Source organism: Psittacula echo, assembly GCF_963264785.1.
Source record: "Psittacula echo genome assembly, chromosome: 6".
Lineage (NCBI taxonomy): Eukaryota > Metazoa > Chordata > Aves > Psittaciformes > Psittacidae > Psittacula > Psittacula echo.
The window spans coordinates 71,051,266-71,075,546 of NC_137743.1; the positions used below are offsets into that span (position 1 = coordinate 71,051,266).

The 24,281-nt window shown below is 41.0% G+C and overlaps 1 protein-coding gene across 5 annotated transcripts in view; it reads right to left on the minus strand.

Moving 5' to 3' along the window:
* The window catches only part of PIKFYVE (phosphoinositide kinase, FYVE-type zinc finger containing), a 62,951-nt gene that overhangs the window by 20,218 nt on the left and 18,452 nt on the right, over positions 1–24,281 (minus strand). For 4 of the 5 annotated variants that reach the window (XM_080620989.1, XM_080620990.1, XM_080620992.1 and 1 more), the window contains 14 exons: positions 22,071–22,228; positions 21,160–21,271; positions 19,251–19,398; positions 18,602–18,769; positions 12,831–12,893; positions 10,637–10,766; positions 10,116–10,296; positions 8,893–8,967; positions 8,136–8,243; positions 6,223–6,363; positions 5,483–5,609; positions 3,295–4,481; positions 1,747–1,847; positions 529–600 (listed from right to left, as the gene is read on the minus strand). In XM_080620989.1, the coding sequence (XP_080477115.1) occupies positions 529–600; positions 1,747–1,847; positions 3,295–4,481; positions 5,483–5,609; positions 6,223–6,363; positions 8,136–8,243; positions 8,893–8,967; positions 10,116–10,296; positions 10,637–10,766; positions 12,831–12,893; positions 18,602–18,769; positions 19,251–19,398; positions 21,160–21,271; positions 22,071–22,228 (2,771 nt within the window). The remainder of the gene's footprint in view (positions 1–528; positions 601–1,746; positions 1,848–3,294; positions 4,482–5,482; positions 5,610–6,222; positions 6,364–8,135; positions 8,244–8,892; positions 8,968–10,115; positions 10,297–10,636; positions 10,767–12,830; positions 12,894–18,601; positions 18,770–19,250; positions 19,399–21,159; positions 21,272–22,070; positions 22,229–24,281) is intronic. The other variant, XM_080620991.1, reaches the window with a different exon arrangement.

Genomic DNA, 24,281 nt, shown 5'->3' on the forward strand with positions numbered 1-24,281 from the left:
TGTTCAGATAACTCTAAAGGAGTAGGGTCTTTTCCAGAACTCGTATGAAAGCTCAAATAGGAACCTCAGAAGACAGTCATCAGTAAAGTTGCTTGTCTTGATAAATAGCTGTTTGGAATACACGCTCAAACTCTTAACTAGGCCTTTAAGAGTCCTGATCGCTACAAGAATGTGTTAAATGAACAAATCTGTCTTTATGAACTTTTAAGTCTTCTTTCATAATCTGTTCCACTTCTCATTAGAGTAAATAAGAGGGACAGAGCCCAAGTGGGAAAGCAGTAGATGTAATCTACTTTGAGCAGAGAGTAAATGAATTCTTAAATACAGTTCCTATTTCACTACAGCATGATAATAAAGCAAAGGGAACAACAGATTTAAGTGGTAAGCTTTACTAGGACACAACCAGCTCTACTATTATCCTAAGTGCACAGGAAGTACAATCTATGAAGAGAGAGGTAGGTCAGCTATACAGAGCTACCAAAGGCTTTTTTTTGTTTGGAATGAGATTTAGAGTAAGTTCCTCCTCACCTGAAACAGTAGCGCTCCAGAAAAATCCCTAGTGTCAGGTCATTTTTCCCATAGAACTCCATGGTCACAATCCTAAAGCAGAGAAGAGAATGCTTTAGAGGATGGATGCTGTCACTCTTAGCTGTGCAACAGCCATTCGGTACACAGATCAATACCCACTGCTAGCATGTTTTCAGCCCTGTATATATTCAGGGACTCTTTTTTCCTCCCCCTCCTGACTACCCTTCCTAGATCCCTGCTGTTAGGTTTGCTAATAAGGAAACCAGGAGTGCTACTAGAACAACTTTCAACTTGACATTTGAAAGTCAAATAGCATTCAACTGCACTTTTTAAGATCATGCTTAAGAATATCTAGGCACAGAAACCCAGACAGCTTGAAGCCTCAAACACTACAAGAAGATAAAAACAGCCTTAAGAAAGCCTTATTCTTCTAGAAGATGTAATAGCAATTTCTATTGTCTTAGAACCGAGGTGACCAAGCTACTTAAAATGTCTATCAGTTTAGGTGTCACAATTCAGACATCTCTAATAACAGTAATTTACATCCTCTTATTGTTGCTGTTTAGTGAGCTTATCACCACATTCTTTGGTTAATTCCTAAGCTTTTACAGTAACTCTAGACCTTTCCCTGTGAGAGCACCATCTCTGTATTTTCAGGTGAGCTAGATGATGAAACACTTAAGACTTGTCCTGTCTAGTAGAGCTAGAAGCGTGTCATAAGTTGCACACAACAAATTACAGCCCCCTAAGCTAGAAACAGTTAAAGTTCCTCATGCTGCTGACAATAAAATGAGAAATATAGCAATATATTCAAATGGCACTCTCAAATAATACAACCTAGAAGTATTCTGAGATTCTCTTAGGGCTTACTTTTGGGCTTGGACATTCTTCTGTGTTTATATACACCAACACTTCCCCACAAAACTGCATGCAGTGCCCTCGCCACACATACATTACTCTGCAGTGAAAGGATCAACTAAACTATTAGGTTGTAGGCTTGGCTTTATCATTCATGCCTTAGGGATTACAAAGGATCCATGCTCTGGATCCACCTGGCCAGATAAAACCAAATTCTCCTGGCAACAGTTCCCGTTGCAGGATGGGCACAATCTACCAAGAAGTCCTCAAAGAAATACTGCTATGAAGTAAGCATTGACCTTGACTTAGATAAAAAAAAACATAGCAACTGTACAGGCTGTAGAGAAGTAGTTTTCATACCAGGGGCTAACGCAAGCACTTGGAGCATTGCTGGACTGAGCAGAAGAGCTACTGAAGAGAACACAGAGCCTCTGATGATTTACTGGACTCAGGCAATCCACCTGGTAGAGACACAAAAACTCATTTACTGGTTACAGACACCTCCATCCACACACAACTCCTGATGACAAAAATCTATTCCAGTAATTTTATTTAAAGATTAATCTCTGCTTGCTCCTTTTGTACTGATTAACCTTGCATTATCTCTGAGCTTTAGGCAGACTTGTACCATGTATAATTGCTAACTGCAGTTTTAAAACAGCATAACTAATATGCCTAATGAAAGCAATGCACATATGTGTTTCTGTGGAAAAGAAGCCAAGAGAAATGTAAAACAACAAAAGCCCCAAGACAAACATCCAGAGTCTCCGAAGCACTGTACAGTCTGGACACCTTGCAGTCAAAACTCTGCCTCAATTACTCATTCAGACTATAGAAAGACTTCCAACTTACAGTCCTCTGTGAAGAGATTTACCATTGCTGATGGAATGAAGCTGTTCCCCCTTCCACACCCTACAGAACTATGAAGTTACCAAATACTTTTCTTTGATCACTGAATAAATTTAAAACAGCATCAACCAGTCTGATCCAGAGCAAGGGCTAGTTTGTAATATTATGGCCTGTGAAGCTACACAGATTTACGTTTAAATATCATTAAATAGCGACTTCCGCTCATGAGCTTGAGGGCTGACTGGCTCAGGGAGCAGATGTTTGACTATTTCATATATCAGTTCTGCTACTGTTGTTCATAGCCTATTTTCCTGAACAGCTTCCAGTTCAGGAAAGTCCCAAGACTCTTTTCTTCAGATATAAGTTGGTTACTTTCAATAGCAGTTTCCTCAAAACTTTAAATATTTTGATTACAATCACATGTTCCCTTCCTTTGAATTTTCAAAGATTCCTCCCCTCCATTACAAGATTCTCCCATTTCCTCAGATCACTCAAACTTTTTACAATCAAATACTTCACTGTAATTACAGCTTACTGCATTTTCCATGACATTAAGCCCTCTGAATATGGAAGTATTATGCTTTTAGAAATCACCAATACAAGCAGCAAGAAAGCTCAGTTTCAGAAACTACTTTACGTTTGCCCCCCCTTCATGAACTCATTTTCATGTACAGCTGAGCTGAACAGGCCATGTCATACATTGATTCTGGGCTGACTTTGTGCATTTCTCAGGAAGTACAGTCTCACAACCTCTTCCCTTTTCAGAGAAATTCTGCAGTCAGTCTCTTGTTCTGCTTTCTTATATCCCTACACTCCCTGGTCATACAGGCTTGTTTAAGTGCCCAGAGTGCTACATCTAAAATGCAGTTTCAACCCAGTCAAAAAAACAAAAGCAACATACAAACAAACAAAAATAAAGCCAAAAACACCCACACAAATAAAAAAAACCCCCAAACCTAATCACCAACCCCAATTTTGGTTTAACGTTTAATGCCTTCTGTAATACCACGCAAAACTGATGTAACCTGGATTTTTCAGTAGCATAGCTTTGAATCTTACCTTATGAGACCATGAGGATTCACTCTGAGCCAGTCCCTTTTCATCCTCTTCATTTCTGCAGCCAGTTTTTCCAGTAGGGACATTAGACACCTCCCTACTTTGGGCAAAGGGATCTCCATCTTTCTGTAGTATCCTTCCTCCTCTGGCCCGATAGTCAGCCAGCATTCTGGCCAAGCTCTGGCTATCACCTAGATGTTCTGCTATTCTAGTATTGACCAACTCATGAGAAGGTAAGACTTGGATAGCCTTGGCTTGAATACTCCCGTTCATCCCTTGTAGTCCAGACAGATCCCGCAACAACTGTCTCTTTCTTCTGCTCTCCAACTCTTTGTATTCCTTATTAAGAAGCGGAGACCAATAAACTTGCTCAGGGAAGTAATCCCGGGCAGGGCACCTCATGCCTTTTTCAGTCAAAAGAAATGGTTCACGGAACATCAGTACAGGAGAAATACAGAGAATTACTTCTTTCAACTCCTGCTTAAATGCTGCAGAGTAAGTCTTGAGACGATCTTCAGAAGAAGTTACTTCCTCCGTGACATATAAACCAGTATCATCCTGGAGAGGATCTCTGAAAACTCTCATCTGACTCTTGGACTCCTGCAGGTCATCTGCCTGTGGAAAAGACTCTAGTGTCTGGCCATCCAGAGTGACCAAGTGCTGGTCCATGCCATGGAGGGGCAACAGGGATGTTTCAGGTATTGCAGGAGGTACAGAGTTGAACACTGGAAATTGTGACTCCAATTTGTGGTGCCCTTGCTGTTTTGAAGACACCATTTCCAGTTGACTGTTCTCTTGGTCATCTCTCTCAAATAAACCTCTTTGTTCAAGCAAGCTGACTTCATCAGAGGACACAGACTCAGAGATTACAGTCAATTTTTCAGAGGATAGTTCAATGTCTCTGACTGCTGTGCTGAAATCCTCGCCATTGAAGAGGTTTTGTTGTTCATTTTCATCTCCTGGCTCCTCAATAAGGGAGTGAAAGGAGATGTTTCTGGTCAGAGTAGGGGGCATGGCAAACTCATCCATAAGGAAAGAAATTTCCAGCTGGGAATGATAAGCCACACAGACCATGAAAATCAGAATCTCCTTCACACGGGCCAGCTCGTACTCTGCAGCACCACACAACTTGATAGTGCAACCCAGGTGCTGGGGACACCCTTCAAAGAACATCAGGGTTTTTGTCTGATCTAGAAGAAAACAAAACCAACATAGGAGTTAGGATGAGAACTACAGTTAACCTGCTCTTAGCTATCTCACACACTGAAAAGACTAACACACTAAGAGCAAGTAACCTTGGTAGCACAATCCAGCTGCAGAAATTCACATCTCTGTGCTAAAATAACTTTTTTTTTTTGCAAGCAAAACAAGCATTTGCTATAGAACTTCTCCTGTTTTGTAAAACAAATCATCAAAATGTCCAAGTGAAGGCCATGTGGAACATGTTGGCCTAAACAGCCTATTCTAAGATCACTGTAGACTCTGCAGCAGTGAAGCAAAAAACCACTATCCTCCCAGGCACATTTGCTCATCATTACAAGTCAAAAGCCTACATGATTTTCAGTGCAATTTAAAGGCTGGAAGGTGGCATGGGGAAGTGGAAGGAGAAGAGATGCAAAGACTGCACCTCCACAAAGACTTGCATGAACAGCATCTATGTGTGCTAGCACCACTGGGAACATGTCAAGCAGCATTTCTTCCTTCACAGACTTCCACTGCCAAAAAGAAGTTACAGAGGAAAAGGAACATGATTTCTCAAAGGTTCACAATGATTGGACTTGGGGCAGTGTGCACAAATTGCAATGAGGCAAATTTTGATTGGATAATGTTAAAGCAGGATAAGGTGATCTTTCGAGGTCCCTTCCAACCCAGGCTGTACTGGCTCTGTTTCTATGTGGAAAAATTCCTTATGGTGAGGATGGTTAAGCAACTGAACAGGTGCCCAGACAGACTGAATTCTCTATTCTGCAGTATTTTCAGCCTAATTAAAACCTAGCGTGTCTCATCTTAGTTAGATGATGCTTTTATGTCCACAGCCAGTTCACTGTAGTTCCAAGATATAATAAAGAAAGATGAGTAGGAAGGATAATACTTGATCACACAACAACAACCAACACTTTAGATCCAGTTAAGGGAAGCAAAACATTTATCCTTTCACAAACACAAGCTAAGACACGTCAAGTTTACTCACCATTGGGTAACTGGAAAACTTGCATATAAAATTTATGACAGGTTCCCAAACGTGGTTTGGTCAACAGTTGATCCATTGACATCACTAAGTCTCCCTGGGTCATTCGACTCACCCGGTCTAACACTTGCTGTAAAATATTGAAAGAACAGTAAGAATCTGCAGTGCAAAGAGGGCACTGGCACCTTTAGGTTGCTCTTAAAAAAACAAACAAGCAAGCCAGTGTGACAAAGGAAATCTCTCACTGAGGAGCAAACTCTGGGTTAAATCCAGTCACACAAACACACACCCACAGTATACAAGAATCTTAGAAAAGCAGTAAATATTTCTGGTGAGAGGTAAGATTGTGCCTTTCCTTGGAGATACCTGGATCTATTCAAGTGAAAAGAGTTCCAGGAGGTATAGTGTAGTCACCACAGTGCTGGCTATCAGAAGCTCAGCCAACTCCCACAGCTGCTCTGTTTGGCTATCTGTACGCTGTCCCACAAGGACAGAGAGGCTCTCTGCCGATCACTGTGGACCCATGCAGGTTTTGCTACAAATAGGTGCTATAGTTACCTAGAACCAAGCCAGGGTTTGCCTGTCCTGTTTTTTTTGGAAGAGAAGTACCATTAAAAGAGAGCTCAGGTTTGGTTAGAGTCAGAAATAAGACAACTCTTTAACTTCTCCTTGTAGCAAGCTCCCTGGAGAAAGCAAAGACATCTACCACAAGACCCAGTCTGACTTTGACAGGAAACACTCACCGGCTTGACATTGATGACCAGAGTAATACCATGCTCTAAGAGCATGTCCTGAGCAATTCGGGACACAGTCTTCTCAACAAGGACCAAATTAGGCCTGACATCAACTATCCGCTGTACATAGTTCTTCAAGAACTCCCTTTCCTGCAGACAGGAACAACGTTAAGAACAATTAGCTACAACAAACCCATCTTAATATTACTTTCTCTCTCATTTATACACAGACCTTTCCTATAAAAACAGGGAAACCAGCTATCCAGAAACCACCATCAGTTGCCCATTGTGCACATTTCATCATCCCCACAGCACAATACTCAGTTTATCAGTAATTTATTATATGCACTAATTGCACATAAGGATGTAGCCCGATGACAGTCTGAAGTAACAGACTTGCAGCAGAATCCAAACATAGATACACGAACCTTATATCCTTACACGGAAGAAGTCTTCATGTTTGAAAGCTACTAGAATTAGAGCATCCTAAACCAAAGCTTTTGCAGTATTATGCTTTCCATCTTTAGATACATGCTAATGTTGAGTGCTGGCACTCTGCCACAACCATTCACTAAGAGTATGCCAGTGTTCTACACCTCTACTAGTCTACACACAGACCTTCAGTCCCTAGATCTGTATTTGGAGACAGTGCTCCTGGAGTGGGATCCAAAATGCTGTGCATTGAAAAATTGCTCTTCTAATCAGGCCCACCTTCTGGCTTCACCTCACTATCCCCTCCACACTTCTATTTCTATACACAGAAAGGGAAAGCAGAGCTTTAACTCCATCTGAAATTAAAAGCCTATACTGAGGAGGATACAACTTCCCAAGCCTCTATTTTGTTAAGGCAGCTCATGTCAGTCAGGTTTTAGAAGCTCTGTACAAGAGATACCACAAAAGCAGTTTGTCAGCTCCTCAGAACACAAGCATTCATGTTAATGTTGCAAAGATACAGCTTTTGCTAGAAGCTAATCTTTTCAATTTAAGTAGTATTTCTGTAGTATTTTCTGTCCTGTAAGAGTTTAATGCAAATCACATTCTAAAGCAGATGCTGAAATAATCAGAGACCAATATTTAGAAGATACTTAGAAGTACTTCAATCCCATCCAGACAAAGGACAGGTCTCAGCTGAAGCTTTCACTAGAAAAGCAGCTCACTAGGCAGAGAGCAGAGATAAGTTCTATTGCTGAAGCTTTCATACCTGTAATCCTCTCCATTAATCAACAAACAAAAGTGGGTTTAAATGCATGCTAAAGAAATAATCAAATACAGAAACAAACTTCATGGCTCAAGCCCAGAAGGATACCCAATACACTTGTTATGAGTATCCTGACAAACACCTGAAGATCAACTCTCAGATAGGAATGCAGTGTGTTAAAGAAAAGGTCTATCCATTTCAGTGTTTTCATATTTGAAGCACCTCCCTGCTCACAGGTGCAGGGCACCTGTTTTAAAGTGACTCTTTGTAGTTCGTCACTTTTTTAGGTTGGTGGTTGTTCTATTTTTTTCAAGCCTGACAAGAAATAACATGGGTGCAACTTAACCCTCAGCTACACTAACTTTTCTACTATTTCTTCACACACAAAACTATACCTAGCTCTGACCTTCTGTAACAAGGAACTGTGTGTTCCTTATACAGGGTATCATTAAAAAAACCTCATATTTTTTAAAATGCTGCATTTAATTGTGAGCATCAGAAGATCACTCTCAGTACATGTGCTGACGGCTTTTGTTGTAAAGTTACAAGACCACCAGCTTGTACTGTATTTACTGCAGCAGTTTTCTTAGCTAGCTGCTAGATGCTATTTTTCTCTTTCCTATACAATCTCACTCAACTCCACCTTACACACTGGAAAAAACCCAATTAGATGTGCACTGATCATCATATTTTGTTTTAACCAAGAACAAAAGCATGCTCTCACCTGAAGTACTATAGGGTCTATGCAGGTAAACTTTGTTTCTTCCCGATACAGGTACTCAATTGAGCACTTCAGCAGAAGAATTTTGGGATTTTTTAAGCAAGAGTTCATCTGAAAAGAAGACATAAAAATTGTTACAAGAAAACTACAATCATCTGGAAGATAAAGTGTACACAAGAAGATAGACTTCTCATGATAAACCCAATCTCCCAAAAGTGTCTCAGCTATCCCCCCAACTATACATTCTTCCTTCTTATGAAGATATTACACCCAGTTTCGGTATTTCACAGCTACTGTCCAGTAAGAGTGCAATATTAGAGGTTTCTACAGTCATCTCCAAGAAACCCGAAGTTTTGATACACTTTGGAGCCTCCATCCAGATCACTTCTATCTTGACCTCCTGCTTTATTTAAAGGCTCGCTTTACTATATTGTCATAAGCTAGAACTACAAAAGCCTTTTTCTGGCTAAAATTTAGGGTAATTATTAGACACCTTCTGAGGCTGTAGGAGTAGAAAGGATGCTTTTCCATATGTGCATGAGAAAATCTTCCCCCCAACCCAAATCTCTGGGCTAAAAGAAAACAGCTTGGAAAAGAAATGCTTTAAAAGCCATTCTTGTTTAGGGACTCAAACTAGAGAGAGCTTGCAATCCTCCTGACTGGTGACAGAAAAAAACATGACACAAAAAGGAAGTCACAGCACATTTGCTTCCTCAGCATGAACTATTAGCCAGCACTTGATTAGTCAAGCCTGCGTTACCTTTTTGTGTGCAACATTCTTAGTGCAAACGAATCCATTCACCACCATGGAGTCAAATTTCTTTCCACCAGGAATCTAATAAAGCAAAGAACATTTTACAAGTGTCACACACTCCCATAACTTCTAATGCAGTAAACCTAATACAGAGAATACCTATTGTAGCTGATATGCAAACTTTAACTACACCCTTAGCCATCAGATGAAACATCAGATACAGTCATGCTGGACACACAAATCTTTTCTTTAAAAGTCTGGCAAACTAAGGACAACATGAAAACATGTATTAAGTTCCAGGATCTCTATGCCCCTCCCAACAAATGCATATTTGTTAAACCGGGTATATTCTGGAAGATAATGGAACCTAACTTCTATAGGCCATCAGGAGCATATCCCTTTGCACATGCCATTTCCACTGACAATCAAACAAGTTGTAAGCAAAGGAAAGAAGGAAAGGAAAACACAAAGGTGAGAAAAAACACACTTCTACCTACTATCTGAACACATCAGACACTTGACTAGTGTGCCTACAGTTACAACCAACCACAGGAGTAATGACCAACATGAAACAGGTTTCTGAATAACATGTTTCAGAGTACATTTCTGTTATCAGCATGTGAAAACAGCAGACAGCTACAAAGAGCTTTCACCTCTGAACATCTGCTCTTTGAACTGGAGGTTCAGAAGAGAAAGCAACTACTGATGCTGCCTGAGGAGATGCCACCAGGACTATGAGGTTCTCCTTATATCTTACACGGCTTCCAAATACAAAAAGCTTCCAGAGGTGAATTTTGTCAAAGAAAAACAAGTCTGAGCCTTTGATCCTCAGTCATACTAGCTCCTTGGATGTCAGTTTCATATCAGCCTCTCAGAAGAAACTCTGCATGCCACAACTCCAGCTTTACCGTTCACCAATGTCAACACTGCGACATCTGGCAGAACCGGATGCACTATCCCACAGCAATTAAGTTTTCCTCTTGAGGAAAGTCATTGTACTTCACATCGGAGGAGTGTAATCCTTCATAATGGATAGTTATAGAGCAACAGATTGATACACAGAGTTCTGCAAGCTACTTATCCAGCACTCAGTACATATACTGAAAGGCTACATTGGCCAATTACACCACTAAACATGCTGGGGGTAGAATGAAGGGGAATCTTCAAACAAGGGGTGCTGCCAGCAGCTGCATCCTTTCATTTCCCTACATCCACTGTTTGATACTTACTTTTTTGATATGAACAAACTGGCGGATATCCATGTCATCATCTCTGTTCTTGACATCAGGCCGTACAGTTTGAACTACCTGGCAGACCACAGGTACAATGATATCCCTCCAGGACAGTGACAGGGACTCGTTGTACAGAAGCTGCTGAAGCAGTGCCATCATGTGATTGTGATTAGCAGACCTGAAAACAAATAGATGTCTCATGAGAAAAATACAGGTAACAGTGAATAGTTGAAGTTGCATTTCAGAGGTACATTTCTTAACATTTAGAGTGCAGGAAGCCTCTGAAGGAAGAGTTGCTTAGAATATTCTACAGTCAACTCTGGTCCTGCACTTCAATATATAAAAATCACAGGGAAACAAGCAATCAAAATACACTAGAAAAATGTGGTTTTTACAATTCAAATTAAATCCTTGTTTTGTCCACTGTAAATTAAGTCCCACTGAAAGCTGGTGGAACAGAGTGGCTTCAGGAATTGTTAGTCAATATATGCAAACTCCTTTTTCTACATATTTCTTACAGCAGCCTTTCCATAGCTTGTTTCTCCCCATTCTCTTCCCTCAGCAGATCCAGATTGCTGTGATGCCAGCCTAGGGGTGTGAAAAAGAGTTCTTTGGACTTCTCCTCCACCCTCCTGTTGAACAACGACTCTGCAAGAGACAAACAAACCTTATTAACATAAGGTCACAAGTGAATGCCTATATCTTTCTGAAAGGCTAGTCTGAAATGGGAAGACTTTACTAAGACATAAGCCTAAGTAAGCCTCTTGAATTACTGAGTTTGAGCTAGATGTCATGGTAATATGATGATGCAAACAGTATTGAGTATAGAAGTGGTGAGTTTACAAAGGCAAAGTGAACTACTAGAATTCTTGTACTGCCAGTATAGACCAGTTTTCCAGAACTGAACTGTTACCAAGTTTAAGACAAGATTTTAAAAGCTAAATCTTATATCCCAGTTTTGCCAATAAGCAACAAATTCAAAATATTATGTACATTCATAATACATAACCATAATACCTTTCAAACTTATAACATTGGTCCAAGGCACTGATTTGATTGACAAAAAGCAGCTGATTTGAAGACATCTACATATAAGTGGCATTAAAAAAAATCTAGTTATTCAGGCTGCAACACAGTTATCAAAAATATCTTTGTAGAGGCCTTGCTTAACACATCTCCCAGACAGATCTTAAAGAAATGCTATGCTTCTAATTCATATGTCACACTTCTGAACCTTCAGGTGACTTGCAACCCTGACCCCACACACCACCTCCTCGCTGCTCAGGTGCAGACAGAGCTTAGATGAACAAGCCTGTTGGCAGCTATGTCACAGTATTTAATATTAAAGAATTCTCAAGGATCTTCTGTCAAGAAAGTGGCACAAGCTTTTCAAAAGACCTCAGCACATTTTCTCATGTCCATCCACATAACCATCACGTATGTAGGTGTATCTCTGCTACAAAAAACAGGATGCCAAAGAAGGCTATATCCACTGAACACATTTATTTATGAATCTTACATGTCAGCACGAACTACAGCTATTTCTACTTTGGAAACAGAAAGTGGGTTTCAACAGCATAAAACAGTCCTCACTTAGAGTAGGCCTTCCACTTCCAATCACTATCTTCTGTAGTAACTTCTAAAAACTTCTCTGGTTTGCAGTACCAAGACTGGAGGCTCTTTCAACAGAGATTTACGTGCTTTGAAAGAATTACTAGATTGTTTCCCATACAGGTATTATGATATTATAGAGGGAAGTTATAACCTTCCCCATTCTCATAATGGCTGATTATAAGTCACATACACTAGTAGTGTAAAAATTTTCATCAGCAAGTAGTAAGCCTTCAGAGTTCACGCTTAAAACTTCTCAGAGTGCATGATCCAACTGCAAAATCTTCATACAATAGTAATCTGAGAAGGATGAATGCAAAAAAAAAAGGACTTAAAGAACAACAGTTAACTTCTTCCAGATGTTCCATACCCAAAATTAGCTGTGCAGAAGATTAATGGAAATTACATCCCCTTTCCTTTCTCCTTCAAAAGCTCAGTTAAAACCTAAGCAAAGACTTTATTTTCTGGCTGCACAGACACTGGGGTTTTCCCCTTATTTCCTCCTCTTACAAACTTACCAAAATCAATACCATTAGCTCAGACAAAAAAAATCCCGTAAGTTCACCTGGTCACAAATACTAGAGGGCACATGGGTTTTAAAACTCACAACTGCATCTATTGGCAATTTCAGAAGTACATTTCACAAGTAGCAATGGTGGTGGTGGTACTGATGACAAAAAACCCAGACAGATTTAAGAGATGAAGCTTTAAGCTATTCCGTGGAAGCACAGCAACTAATCATAATCACATCTTCATTTGCTTGCACAGAAAGTTAAAGATCGGTTACATAAGTTTGTGGGTGGCAAAGTTGTGAACAGACCTGGCACTTAGACTTAAAAAAAAAAAAAAAAACCAAACAAGTAAAAGCTTTTCTTTAAGTGCATTTGAATGGAGAAATCCGAGAAGTGAAAGAACCTTAACCTTGAAAGTGCATTCAAAAAAGTTACAGTACAGCTTATCTATCAGTTTTGCCACAAATAAGTTCAGATTTACTGTCAAGCAAATATTTCTAAAGGGTCAACACCCTATTAAAGGAGGATTGAGGAGCTTCCATCATTATATTAAAACTGCACAACAGCAACATTTTAAGCTTCTCCTTACCTTTAATAAAAGCATCACTTATGGAGAACATCTGCTGCCCTCCGTTCTCAGGATTCAAATACTCTGAAAGAAGAGAGAAGAGGGAGATAGGCGGAGACAAAGAAAATGACAGGTTACACTGGTGTGCCCATATAATTAGGATGTACACGCCCACACCAGAAGCAGCAGCATTACTCATCTAAGTGTTTAGTCACCAATTTAGCAACAGCTTGATGGGTGGTAAAGACAAGAATATCCTCTCATTCTTGTTCTATCAAAAAGTCCTAAGACAATAAGAAAATTGTACTTCTTACTGTGAAGAAACAAAACAAACAAAGGAGACACGAGCAAAGACTGAACTAAGAGTTAAAAGTTTGCTTTTCCAATTGACCCAGACCACACTTCTCTCAATCCGAATACAAATGTGCTAAGCTGCAAGCAGACACCATAGGAATGCCAATAGAGGGAATGGCCTCCTCACTTTGGTCTAAAAACACAGCTTCAAAAGCCGTCTTGCTCTCACACTCCAATGAAGTTCTTAGACTGAAGTTCTCAGCCGTAAGATTTATCTTACATGGTGAAGGAAACAAAAGAGCCTGCCTTTCAAAACCTAGAAGTCTGAAGTCTAGAACAGTTTAAAGTGTTTTGAGGAATCAATGCTGACAGAGGTGTACTCCCAGCAACAAAGGAAAATAAGAGATATATCACTTTACATATGGAAAGAGGATGAAACTCCATCTACTACCCTTGTTTAGCTTGCTAGATCTTGATCTTTCATGCAGGCTGGCTGGCTACAAAAAGCTTGTTTTCTCTACAGGCCATTAGATTGTTGTGTCTTTAGTTAGTTCCTTTGCTGTACAAAGGGATTGTGCAGTGAGAAAACAATTGCAATAGCCCAAGTGCTTATACAGTGCAATAATCCCAAGTCTGAAGCTAACTCTATATCGCATTCCCTGAGAATGGTCCAGACCTACTGCCACAAACAGAAAGCAAGCCAGGCAGCTTTCACACACCAACAGAAAGCAACAGAGAGCTGACAGGACACAAACAATCACAAGTCTCTGAACAGCAGCACTCAATAGACCCTTCCCATGCCACCATTTTCAAAACCTGAGCTTGTTCACAGTTGCCCAGTTTGAAAACATACACTCAATAGATGATCAATGTGCCAAAGAGAAGCTGCAAGCTCCCCTTGCAGCTTAGTAGTTATTTGCAGGTTCTTTTCACCTCATGCTTAGATTAAGAGTTTAACATTACAAGTAATCTACTGCTTGATAAAAGCTGGCTCATCCTCAGCATTCATACACCCACAACCCCACACACTATCTGGAGAAAGTCATGTCATGCTGTACCTTCACATCAGCATGTATACTAGCACATCCATCCCTTTCCACCTTGCAACAGCCTTAGGGCAGCAGCCTCTACTGTGAACACACTCGTATTAAGTCTGACATATATGTCTGACTGACACAGCAAAGACAGGAGTTATCCCTAGCTGAAACCTAATCTTAGTTATGCTCTAGTCAAAGACAAAGGTAGCACCTCTAAACCAGCCACACTTCTCTTCAATACAGCTTCACCTCCTATAACTTTGCTTCCAATTATGCCCTGACAAATTCCTGACAAGGTAAGATACCATACCTCTTCATAGACTGGACAGATAACACACAGGTGTGAGTTTCAGATGGTGAGAGTGGCTAATGCACATTTCTTACACATTATCCCTAGATGCATCATGCTCCAAAGAAGGAGCAGCAGGGGGGAGGAGGAAGTTCCTGTAGTGGTTTTTGTAGCCTTTTCTGTAAGCAGTGAGCTATCAAGTGACTGTCTTACAAGCTCCTCTAAAGAGGTCCACCAAAACAACCCACCCCAGAACACAAATTCCTAGGTCCGATTCAAGGGCATCACTGAAAGCAAATACTAAAATGCACACAGAAATTCACAGGTCTCCAATGAAAACCAGCAAGTACATTTTTTATACACCTTACAGATTGCTCTGGTTAAACATCAAAATGGACTGGCCTGAAATCTCAGCTTTTTTTCTAGGTACACAAACAAGCATGCATGCATCCAGAAGTGCTCACTGAAAACCAAGGTGCACCTTCCCAAAAGGTGCACCAGGAGGGCTCCTGATAACAGCATACTAAGGCTTGGAAAGCAATGGTGGTAAGGAACTGTGTCATCGCTATTCAGATGCTCTTCTCTTTCCCCCTCCTAACTAGCTACACCCAAAATACCTCAAGGATATCTGGCCGCAAAGACATTTAGAAAACAAGACTTCCCATATTGATTACTTTTTAAAAACAGCAACTTCAAAATAAATCACTTCTCTCTTTCCCAAATTTAAATGCAGAAAGCAATCGAACTTTGTTTCTTATTTTGATAAGACACAATAAAGTACCATTGTCTTTAGACAGTGATACTATAAATGAGTCACTACACCCACTTGTAAGATACTACAAACCAACTAACTTGGAGTCACTAGAATTTCATGAAAACACATCAGACATTAGTCAGCCTGTAACATCATGTCGTGGTTTAAGCCCAGGCCGTAAATCAGAACCACGAAGTCCACTTCCCCCCCCCCCACACCTTTCTTCCCTCTGCTTCTGGAGGGACGGGGAGGAGAATCAAAAGAATGCAGCTCCCATGGGTTGAGATAAGAACAGTTTAATAACTAAGGTATAACACAAATCACTACTGCTACCACTAATAGTAATAATGATAAAGGAAATAACAAGGAAGAGAATACAACCGCTCACCAACCAGTACCTCCCCCCCCACCCTGCAGTGATCCAGCCCTTCCGGGAACTCTCCATTCTACATCCTGGGCATGATGTGCTGTGGTATGGAATACCTCTTTGGCTAGTTTGGGTCAGGTGTCCTGTCCCTGCTTCCTCCTGGCTTCTCCTCCTCCCTGGCAGAGCATGAGACTCACAAAGTCCTTGGTCAGGGTAAACATTCTGACCCACAACTGAAAACATCGGCTTTATCAGTATTATTCCCAGGTCGAAAGTCAAAACACAGCACTGCACCAGTAGAAAAAATGACTGCTACTGCTAAACCAGGACACATCACAAGAAGTCCTGCCATTAGACTCAAACTATATACAAACCACACTGTTGTAAAACACAGCTGGTACATCACAGGCAATTGCTTCAAAGCAGCTGACTTCTGTGACTGGTGAAAATTGCATACACTTTAATCATTTCAAGAAACCCACTAACCACTTAGATCAAAGTTGACCTGCACTTCTAGAACTGGTGTTTTGCCCTATGAGTCCTCCCCCAGTGACTGTAATTTACCAGTTGTGAGGAAATTGAGTTACTAGCCTCAAAAGGTGGATGTGATCTTCAGTTTTACTGTGTTATTTCAAAGGAAATTAAGTCACTGCCATCCAGTCTAATGAAAAAAGACTACTTAAATGAAATCAAGCCAAATACACATGTCCGTAACAGTCATAGGGAAGTTACTGATCCCTGACAGCAGCAAACACACCATGTCACTGATTAACTACAGTACTCTGTTTTTAAAATAATCATGTCCTATTTTACATAGAAACATAACTATCTAGTCTTGACTGTCTAATCATTGTGATATTCTCTAACATCCTGGATGGCATCTTTTGTCAAATATAGCCAGGATAAATCAGGAAAACAAAATGGAAGTCTTTGCACTCAGACTTTAATATTTCCAGAATAAAGTTTTAACAGTCATGCATTTCACTACTCTAGGCTCTGCAGTACGCACTGTAGGATATTGTCCCACCTAATTTTGAAGGCCTCGAATAATGAATATCTCAGTACCTGTGAAATTACAGTCTCCCTATTGCCATGTGTTTCTTGCTATTCAAGATACTATCAATTCATTTTAACTTGTTGCTTCCTGGTTAGGTCATTCCTGTAGAGACTCTCTGTATTTGCACAGGGGACAGATTTTTCCAAAAGCTGCAGGATAATATCTACCTCTTCAGGGTGTATTTTAGTGACTCACACCTCTACCCTATGCCAATTCTGGACATATTACTGATACTTCCTCTTCAAGGGAAATCCATTTTCTTAAAATAAATTGCTTCCAGTTTTCACTACCAATTACACTCCTACAGCATAACCTAGTTAAAAGACCACACACTTCAGGAACAGAAACAAACACCAGTCAGCAGAGATTGAGCAAAGATAGGAGAGTGCTACCAATATACGTAATTCAAAGACAAATCTCTCTCCTCTCAGTTTCCTCGCCCCTTGCCTTTTCCACTGATTTTCTCCAAGCTCTCCATCAAAGTCTTTCTCAGAAAAGCTTCAGCTGTGGCTATGAAAAACGTTGATTTGGTCATCAGTTTCCAAGAGAATTAGGTTCTTTTACATTTCCCCTTCATTGTGTTCTGCTTTTTGTATATGGAGATAAAGACTGAGCTATGTCTAAAACTAGCATTCTACCAGTCCTTTAACACTGGCCAAGCCAAACTAACTACTACCCGCTTTACTCCTAACACACACTGATGAAGAGAAACCTGCCACAGCTGTGAACTCATAGGATACTGCAGCACACCTGGGCCTATTTCTAACTCATCTAATCCAGCACCCCTGCTTCCTAAAAGGAATTTATCAGCATATTCACCCTCTCCAACCTTTCCTTCCCTGCAGATGCATTAAGTTTTCATTTGATTAGGGCATGAAATAGAAACAAGTTGAACGGAACCAACAATGACTTGGTGTCAGTAATGCTGACAATAGAGCCCTACTGTTGAGACACTCGACATCAACTTAGATTTTTACCCTACTCTGCTCCTTTCTCAGGGGGAGGTGGGGAGGAAATAAGCAGTTAGATTTCCCTTCTTCTAGACATATTTCAGTAAATAACAAGAGGTTACTATGATAGGCACTAATAAATGCCCCCTCTAATTTGCCTCTCACCCATGTCTAAAATGCTTTCAAAGTCAGCTGTGACCAATTCATTATTTAACACTGGATCATCTTTTAAAGTTAGAAATACTGAAGGGGTAAGGGTGAAAGAATAATTAATAATAAGAGATTCTTTATGAGCAGCCAAAGATAGAAGTCTACAAAGCTGATGTAACCTTAGGTGAGGAAGCAGAGCAAAGACATCAGTTGCTCCCCAGCATGTAAAGCAACTAGAATATATCAGACCCAAGCCAGAGGCAAGCCCTAGTTTCAGTCAGCCCTTGTCCAATTTAGAGAATGAAGTTGTCAACAGGCAAGTACATTATTTTTTCCATAAGGATTTTGCTTAGTCTTTCAATTTGGTACTTATTTCTTTCCAAAGAAGTTTTGAACACCAAGTACCTCATTTCTTCCTACTTCGCTTAAGTGGATGTTCTCTTTTGAACAAGTGTTCTACAATTAGAAGTCAGCACAGACCTCTTCCAAGTTAATTTTTTCCAGGTTTTGTTTGGAGTTTCATTTCTTGCTTGCTTTTCCAGTTTAATCTCAAGCAAGTTAACACATAGCAAACTGTTTATGCACAGACTACTTTTCAACCCCCATTAGCCAGAAACAGTGTATGTGGATCTGCCTTATTGTATGTACAGACAGAAGACTTTGTTTCAACTGCAAAGAGAAAGTCCCAGGGGAAGTTACACACTCTGAAGAGAAGGTGTTTCAAGAGGTCTACTGAGCCTCCTCAGAGGTGAGCACATCAAAACTGCAAGCGAGTGCCAATTAACCATATTTCCCCCTCTGTAAGACAGCTACAAAAGTAGTGTCCAAATAGGTCAGTATTATTAGGGCCCAGCTCTCCATCATGTGCAACTCCAGCTGGTGACTACCTCATACCTTTTTGGTCGGCAGGGTGAGGGGGCACATGTGGGTACTTGGAGTGCTTCTTGATATGGAAGTTCACGTTGTCCAGCTCCACGTTCAGGCTGATGGAGGCGGCTGAATCACTATCCATTGTGGACTGGAAGCTGCTGACTGAAGTGCGCTTGCTAGGGCTGGCGGAGTCTTTTAGTGTTGGGTAAGGGGAAGATATAGGGAGGAGAAGGGTTCAAATGGGAATCATGAGGGTATCGGAGAGGAGAAAAATTGTCTTTACTACATAAAGACCAGTGTGCAATACTACAGGAATACAGTATTTTTATAGTTCTAATCTTATCTTCAGGTGTGCATGCTAATATAGTGGGCATTCTTTAGTGCATTGCTATAGGGCCCAAATCAAGCAGAAGTCTGCTTGAGAAACAGAAGGCTGCAATTTACATGCTGCTTCTCCATTAAAAGTTTTGCCAGTTGCAACTAAATATAAAATACTGTATCCATCATAAGAAACGCAAGGACTAGTTAGGTTACAGTTTGCTTTAATCCTTACAGCCCCATGCGTGCACACACAAACACACACATAAAGCAAGACATGGTTAAACTACTATGTTCTGAGGACTGAGGATAACTGGAGAAGGCAGAGTGAGCACAAGACTCAGCTGAAACTCACTGGCTAAGTTATCTTCTCCTTCATCAGCAATCTGCTCTGTGTCACTGTCATCAAACTTGATGTCTTTGAACCAGGATGGCTCAGAGTGCCCCTCTACAGAGTTCACAGAGTCACTGTCTGGAGATGGGGTTTCCGAGAACTCCGTGCTCTAGAAGACAAGGAAGAAAATAAAAAAGGTATTAAAAGTGCAGCTCTGCTGAAATATTAAGCTGCCTTAAAAAGCAGCCTGCTACAAACACAGATCCTTTTAAAGTCAGAGGATACTCTTAGTGGGCTGAGCTGAGTTAGTCATACAGCCACCCCACTTAGCATGAATTAGGAACTCTCTGGAACAGGAACCAAGTACTTCTTTACACTTCCCACGTGCTCTGTCTCTGCCTCCTTCCCACTTCCACACAAGCTGCGACTAAGTGGCACTAAAGGACAAGTTTCTTCTGCTGCACATTTTCTGTCACCACATCCAGCTAGGCAGTTTTGAATGCTTGCTATCCCCTCAGCTAATTTGGGTGATGACTGTGTCCTTTGCCCAGAAACCAGCACACACAGCTTTTAAGGGAGGCTAATTCAAAGTTACTGAAGCAATTCTGTGACTGACCAAAGTAGCTCTAAGAGTTTCACTCACAAGTCAGACTCCAGCAGGGGCTACTGCGTCCAAGCAAAGCCTGCCTAGAGTGCCAGAGAAACTGGAGAATATTTAAATGATTTCTATCAGCCATCGTGATCTCAAGAAGACCTCACTATCATTCCTTTGAATACAGTGAGTGCAGCAAGCAACTGAGTCAGCAAGCAAGCGAGTCAACAAGAGTCTCCTGACTCTTGTCCAGAAGAAATGAGATCAGACAGTGCTTTCAGCTGATGAGAACAAGGATTGGCTTTAAACCATTAATAACATAAGCCCCTTACAAACAGTTAGAAACAGGGATCCACAAGCACTTGCTAGTTAAGGGCAAGCTTTTACCAGCAAACTGAGACAGTGCAGTTGACTAGCTGAGATGCCAGATGAAGCCCAAGGCAATCTCAAAGGAACACCACATGACTGTGGCCAAGAGCTGAAATTCATAAGGAAGACAAGATGCTAATGGCTGCAAGCTTTCTGACTGAGCCGCATCAGACAGCTGAGCCATTCTTTACTGTAAGAAGCTGCAGAACACGTTAAGGGTCTCAATCAAATGCTTTCAGGTAACAGAGAGGCTACAGAGATACCTTGTTCCAGTTAAAAAAAAAAAAAAAAATCCAGTCGCTTAGGCCAGTGACTGCTCTTACCCCTCAGTAAGTTTGATTGCAATGAAATACGGTAGGATAGCACCTCTGGTCACTGGTTCCCTGCCTTCCCCTCAGATAGCTAGTCTTATCTGGGAGGCATGACAAATACCCCCTCCCAATCTTGTATCGTGGTGTGGTACCAAATTCTTTATTACTGCCATAACTGGAGATCACGAAGAGGTTACCAATATAATATAGAAGATTCAATACTGCATATCTAAAATATCCATTCTTTGACAATTTTTAAAGAAGTAATTCTGAAACAGAACAGAACCACCATTGTCTCCATCACCAGTAATTGCACACAGATTCTAGATTCTGCATGACAGCACAGATGCCACAAGCACAGACTATGCTATTTCAAGGCCTCCACGGAAAACATGCACAGTGAGAGGCAGTGGCCTGGAAAGGAGACCCTTTCCTGCACTTTTTGTAGTGCACTGTCTGTAATAACAATCCTCCTCTACAGAGGACAGTCCCAAAGTTTCCTTGGCAAATGCAGCTTCCTTAGGCTTTAAATCACTAAGGAAAAAGGCCAATTATCTGGAGAGCTGATTCATAGATATGCCTGTTGAGAACAGGATTAGAAAAGATTCTAGCCCACAGCCAAACCAATCAAAAACCATAGTTTTTCTACTGCTTTTACCTGCAATGGTCTGTAGAGAGCATACTCATCTCTGAAGAGCTGATCATGATGACTGACACATTCTAGCCAGCGTCCATCAACCAACGCTTGTCCTATTGCGATGGCTTGGACCCTGGAAGTATAAAAATAGAGATGGTTTTCCAAGTCTAGTTCTAAACACACATAGTTTATATTACAGGCATGCTACAAAAGGGAAGAGTCATTTGCTATGCACTATTTGACTCATCAGTATGTCATTAACCAGACGCTATTTAAAATACAGTGGAAAGGGAGTGGAATGTACTGATTCAAGTATGGAGCTGGATGAGGAGACTGCTAGTACTCTCAACTCGGCTGAGGTGTCCAAAAGATGTTCAAGACATTGTTTGTGCTCCTTCAATATTGGCAGCTTGAGTTATACATACACTAAGCATCTCTGAGTGAGGACTTGCTCTATGCTTAAGAACCATCTCAGTTTTATCCCCCTCTCGCACAGCTAAATACACCAGATTCTTTATACTCACAAGGTTAAGAGCCTGCCAGCACCAGCAAAAATTTAGCTATCGAACACTATTAGTGATCTCTGAACCTAGGGGCAGACTTGGCCTTTTGAGTATAAGCAAACATTTTTGGACAGTCTTTGTAACACATTCACTGTTCTCCAACTGTTTGAGTGATACTTGTCCAATAAGCTACCTCCCCCACCGACTCCCAAACCAGACAGCCTCCTGAACCCTGTTGGTTTGGACCACACAGAGCGAGAACCCTACCTGTGCTGGTAGGCAGCAAAGAAGAGATCCGCATTTTCTTTCTTTCTCATCTCCCTGCAAAGGGGTCTACCTCTGCAGTCTAAGACACCTATCTCAGCTAAAACTCAGAACCTGCTGTGACAGAGACAGATGACACCTGCTGTCCTAAAGCATCAGGGTTACCTTGTCGTTATGTGCCCATTTCTGATGAGCCAGTTGACCAGCTCTTTTCCCACAATGCAGTTGGGATGTGTCCGCAGCCAGTAGCGATGGTCTTGAAACTCCATCCCACTGTTGTGATGGCAGATTTTCTTCCACAGATCTTTCAGTTGGACTGAGTCCTGGACAAGGAAATGTGCAAGTTACTTACTAGTCTGACCTTAGCACTGGTTTCAAGGGCGTTAGCCTGGGCTCTCAGATCAGCTTCTAGATCAAGAGCCCTCCATAGACAAAATCTACACCATTCTGCACACTTATGTGAAGGTACAAAGGTACAAACAGAAACAGCAAACATACATGAGACCAGCTCCTTGTATCCTTACTCTTATATAAAGTTGAGAACAAGGAAGACATAAAGAGGATACCCTCAGAGTTAAGTTTGTTTGGTGTTTTTTTTTAATGTGGCAAGATTTTGTACTGCCTAGAAGATACTTATGTCCTTATTACTCCCCTTTTGCACCCTATTCTCAGTCTCAGGTGGTGTGTGTAAATGAAGTGTGAGACAAAAACATCATCTGGAAGAGAGTTTTTCTATATACACTATTCTTAACCTAGGCTTTGTGAAGCATACAAGTCCATTAGCAAGCCTCAGATACAGAGCAATTGACACAGCAATGCACACTGCTATGTTCAAGTTCTAGGACACCATTTCTTATTGGGGATCCCTTTTTATATTGTTCAGTAACAAGTCTTCTTTTAGACACTGTTGGCATGGCCACTAAGCAAAAGAGGTGTTTATCTCTCCCAACTCAATTAACCATTTTTGACTCTGTGGATCAGTACCCTTCACCACTTGGTATACTTCAGCTGAAAACTCATTTTCAGGCCTGTTAAGCACGTACCATACACCAACTCCTGCTTAGGCTATGCTCCATCCAAACTGAGCTGTCTCTCTGCACCTGGGCCTTTTTGCTTTCCAGCATATGCCCTGGCTTGGCACAGCACAGTCCCATTGTTGCAGAGTGGAAACTGGGATTTGGGATTATTTTGAGAGCAAGAGAGCACCCCAAGAGGTGGAAAAGAGACACTGCACCTCACTTTCTCAAATGGCTCAAGTGTATTGTGTAAGGGTGGAGAGAGGAGAGGGGCAAGCTTAAATTTTAACTGGTTTCAGCTCTCCAGTTAACTGCTAGACCCACATTATTGCACTTTCCCAAGAATGCCCTGAGATCCAAGAGTTTTCCTCCACTTCTGTTACTGGACTGGCTTTCTGCTTTTATTTCCAGCAGTGGCTGTCCTGGTTGTTATCCTAAAATCCATGTCATCAGCTCCCCTTCCATACCAGGTATAGAGTCAAACGATCAGTAATGAAACACATCATAGGATCACAAGATTCGATGCAATCACTGTTTCCATGGTTCAGCTGCTTTATAGTTTACCCTTAACTCACATGTTGAATTCATTAAACTGCACAAACTGGCAGAACACAGCAAATCCTTTCAACTCCAGGATTTTGACCTCTGCTTGACATCAAATTTGCTTATCCCAGTGTATTTACATCATCCCCTAGCTTTTATTTGATGAGCAAAGTTCATGAGTCTTCTGAATGGACTACATTAAGCTTTAAATTACCTTCTGATATAGAGTCAGCTCCATGTGCTAAGTGCATTAAACAAACAGTGGGAATTCACAGAAAATCTTACATTACTTGACACTGCATCTTCTGATCTTACACGAACAGAAGCAATACTACTAATCCTTTTCTCCCCCAAGAAAGGAAAGAGACAAAAATTAAACAATGTGAAGCTGAAGTGCACTGGGACTTGATCATCTTGGTCCAAGTTGTGTTCATAGCACTTTATATTTCATTTTTCCTGCATTAACATACATGCACAGGCAGGACGGTGTACAGACATGTCTTAATGTTCCTCCCTCACGTGGTTATCTATTTACAGAGCGCCCATGAAAAGAGTTATGCAACTGAACAGGAACTAGTGTTTCTACACCCTCAGGAATGCTTGTATGCATTCTGCTGACAGCAGGCAAACACCTGAAAACACAGAAATGAGCCTTCCTGATCTCAAAATGGCAACATGGAGCAATCTTGAATCTTTTAATGCATGAAAGACACTCCCTTCCCTTTTCTGCATCTTTTTTGCCCCCTCTGTTGGAAACACTTCCTCTCCCTCAAAGAAACACTGTTTTCTACTGAAGATTGTACAGTAACTGCCACCT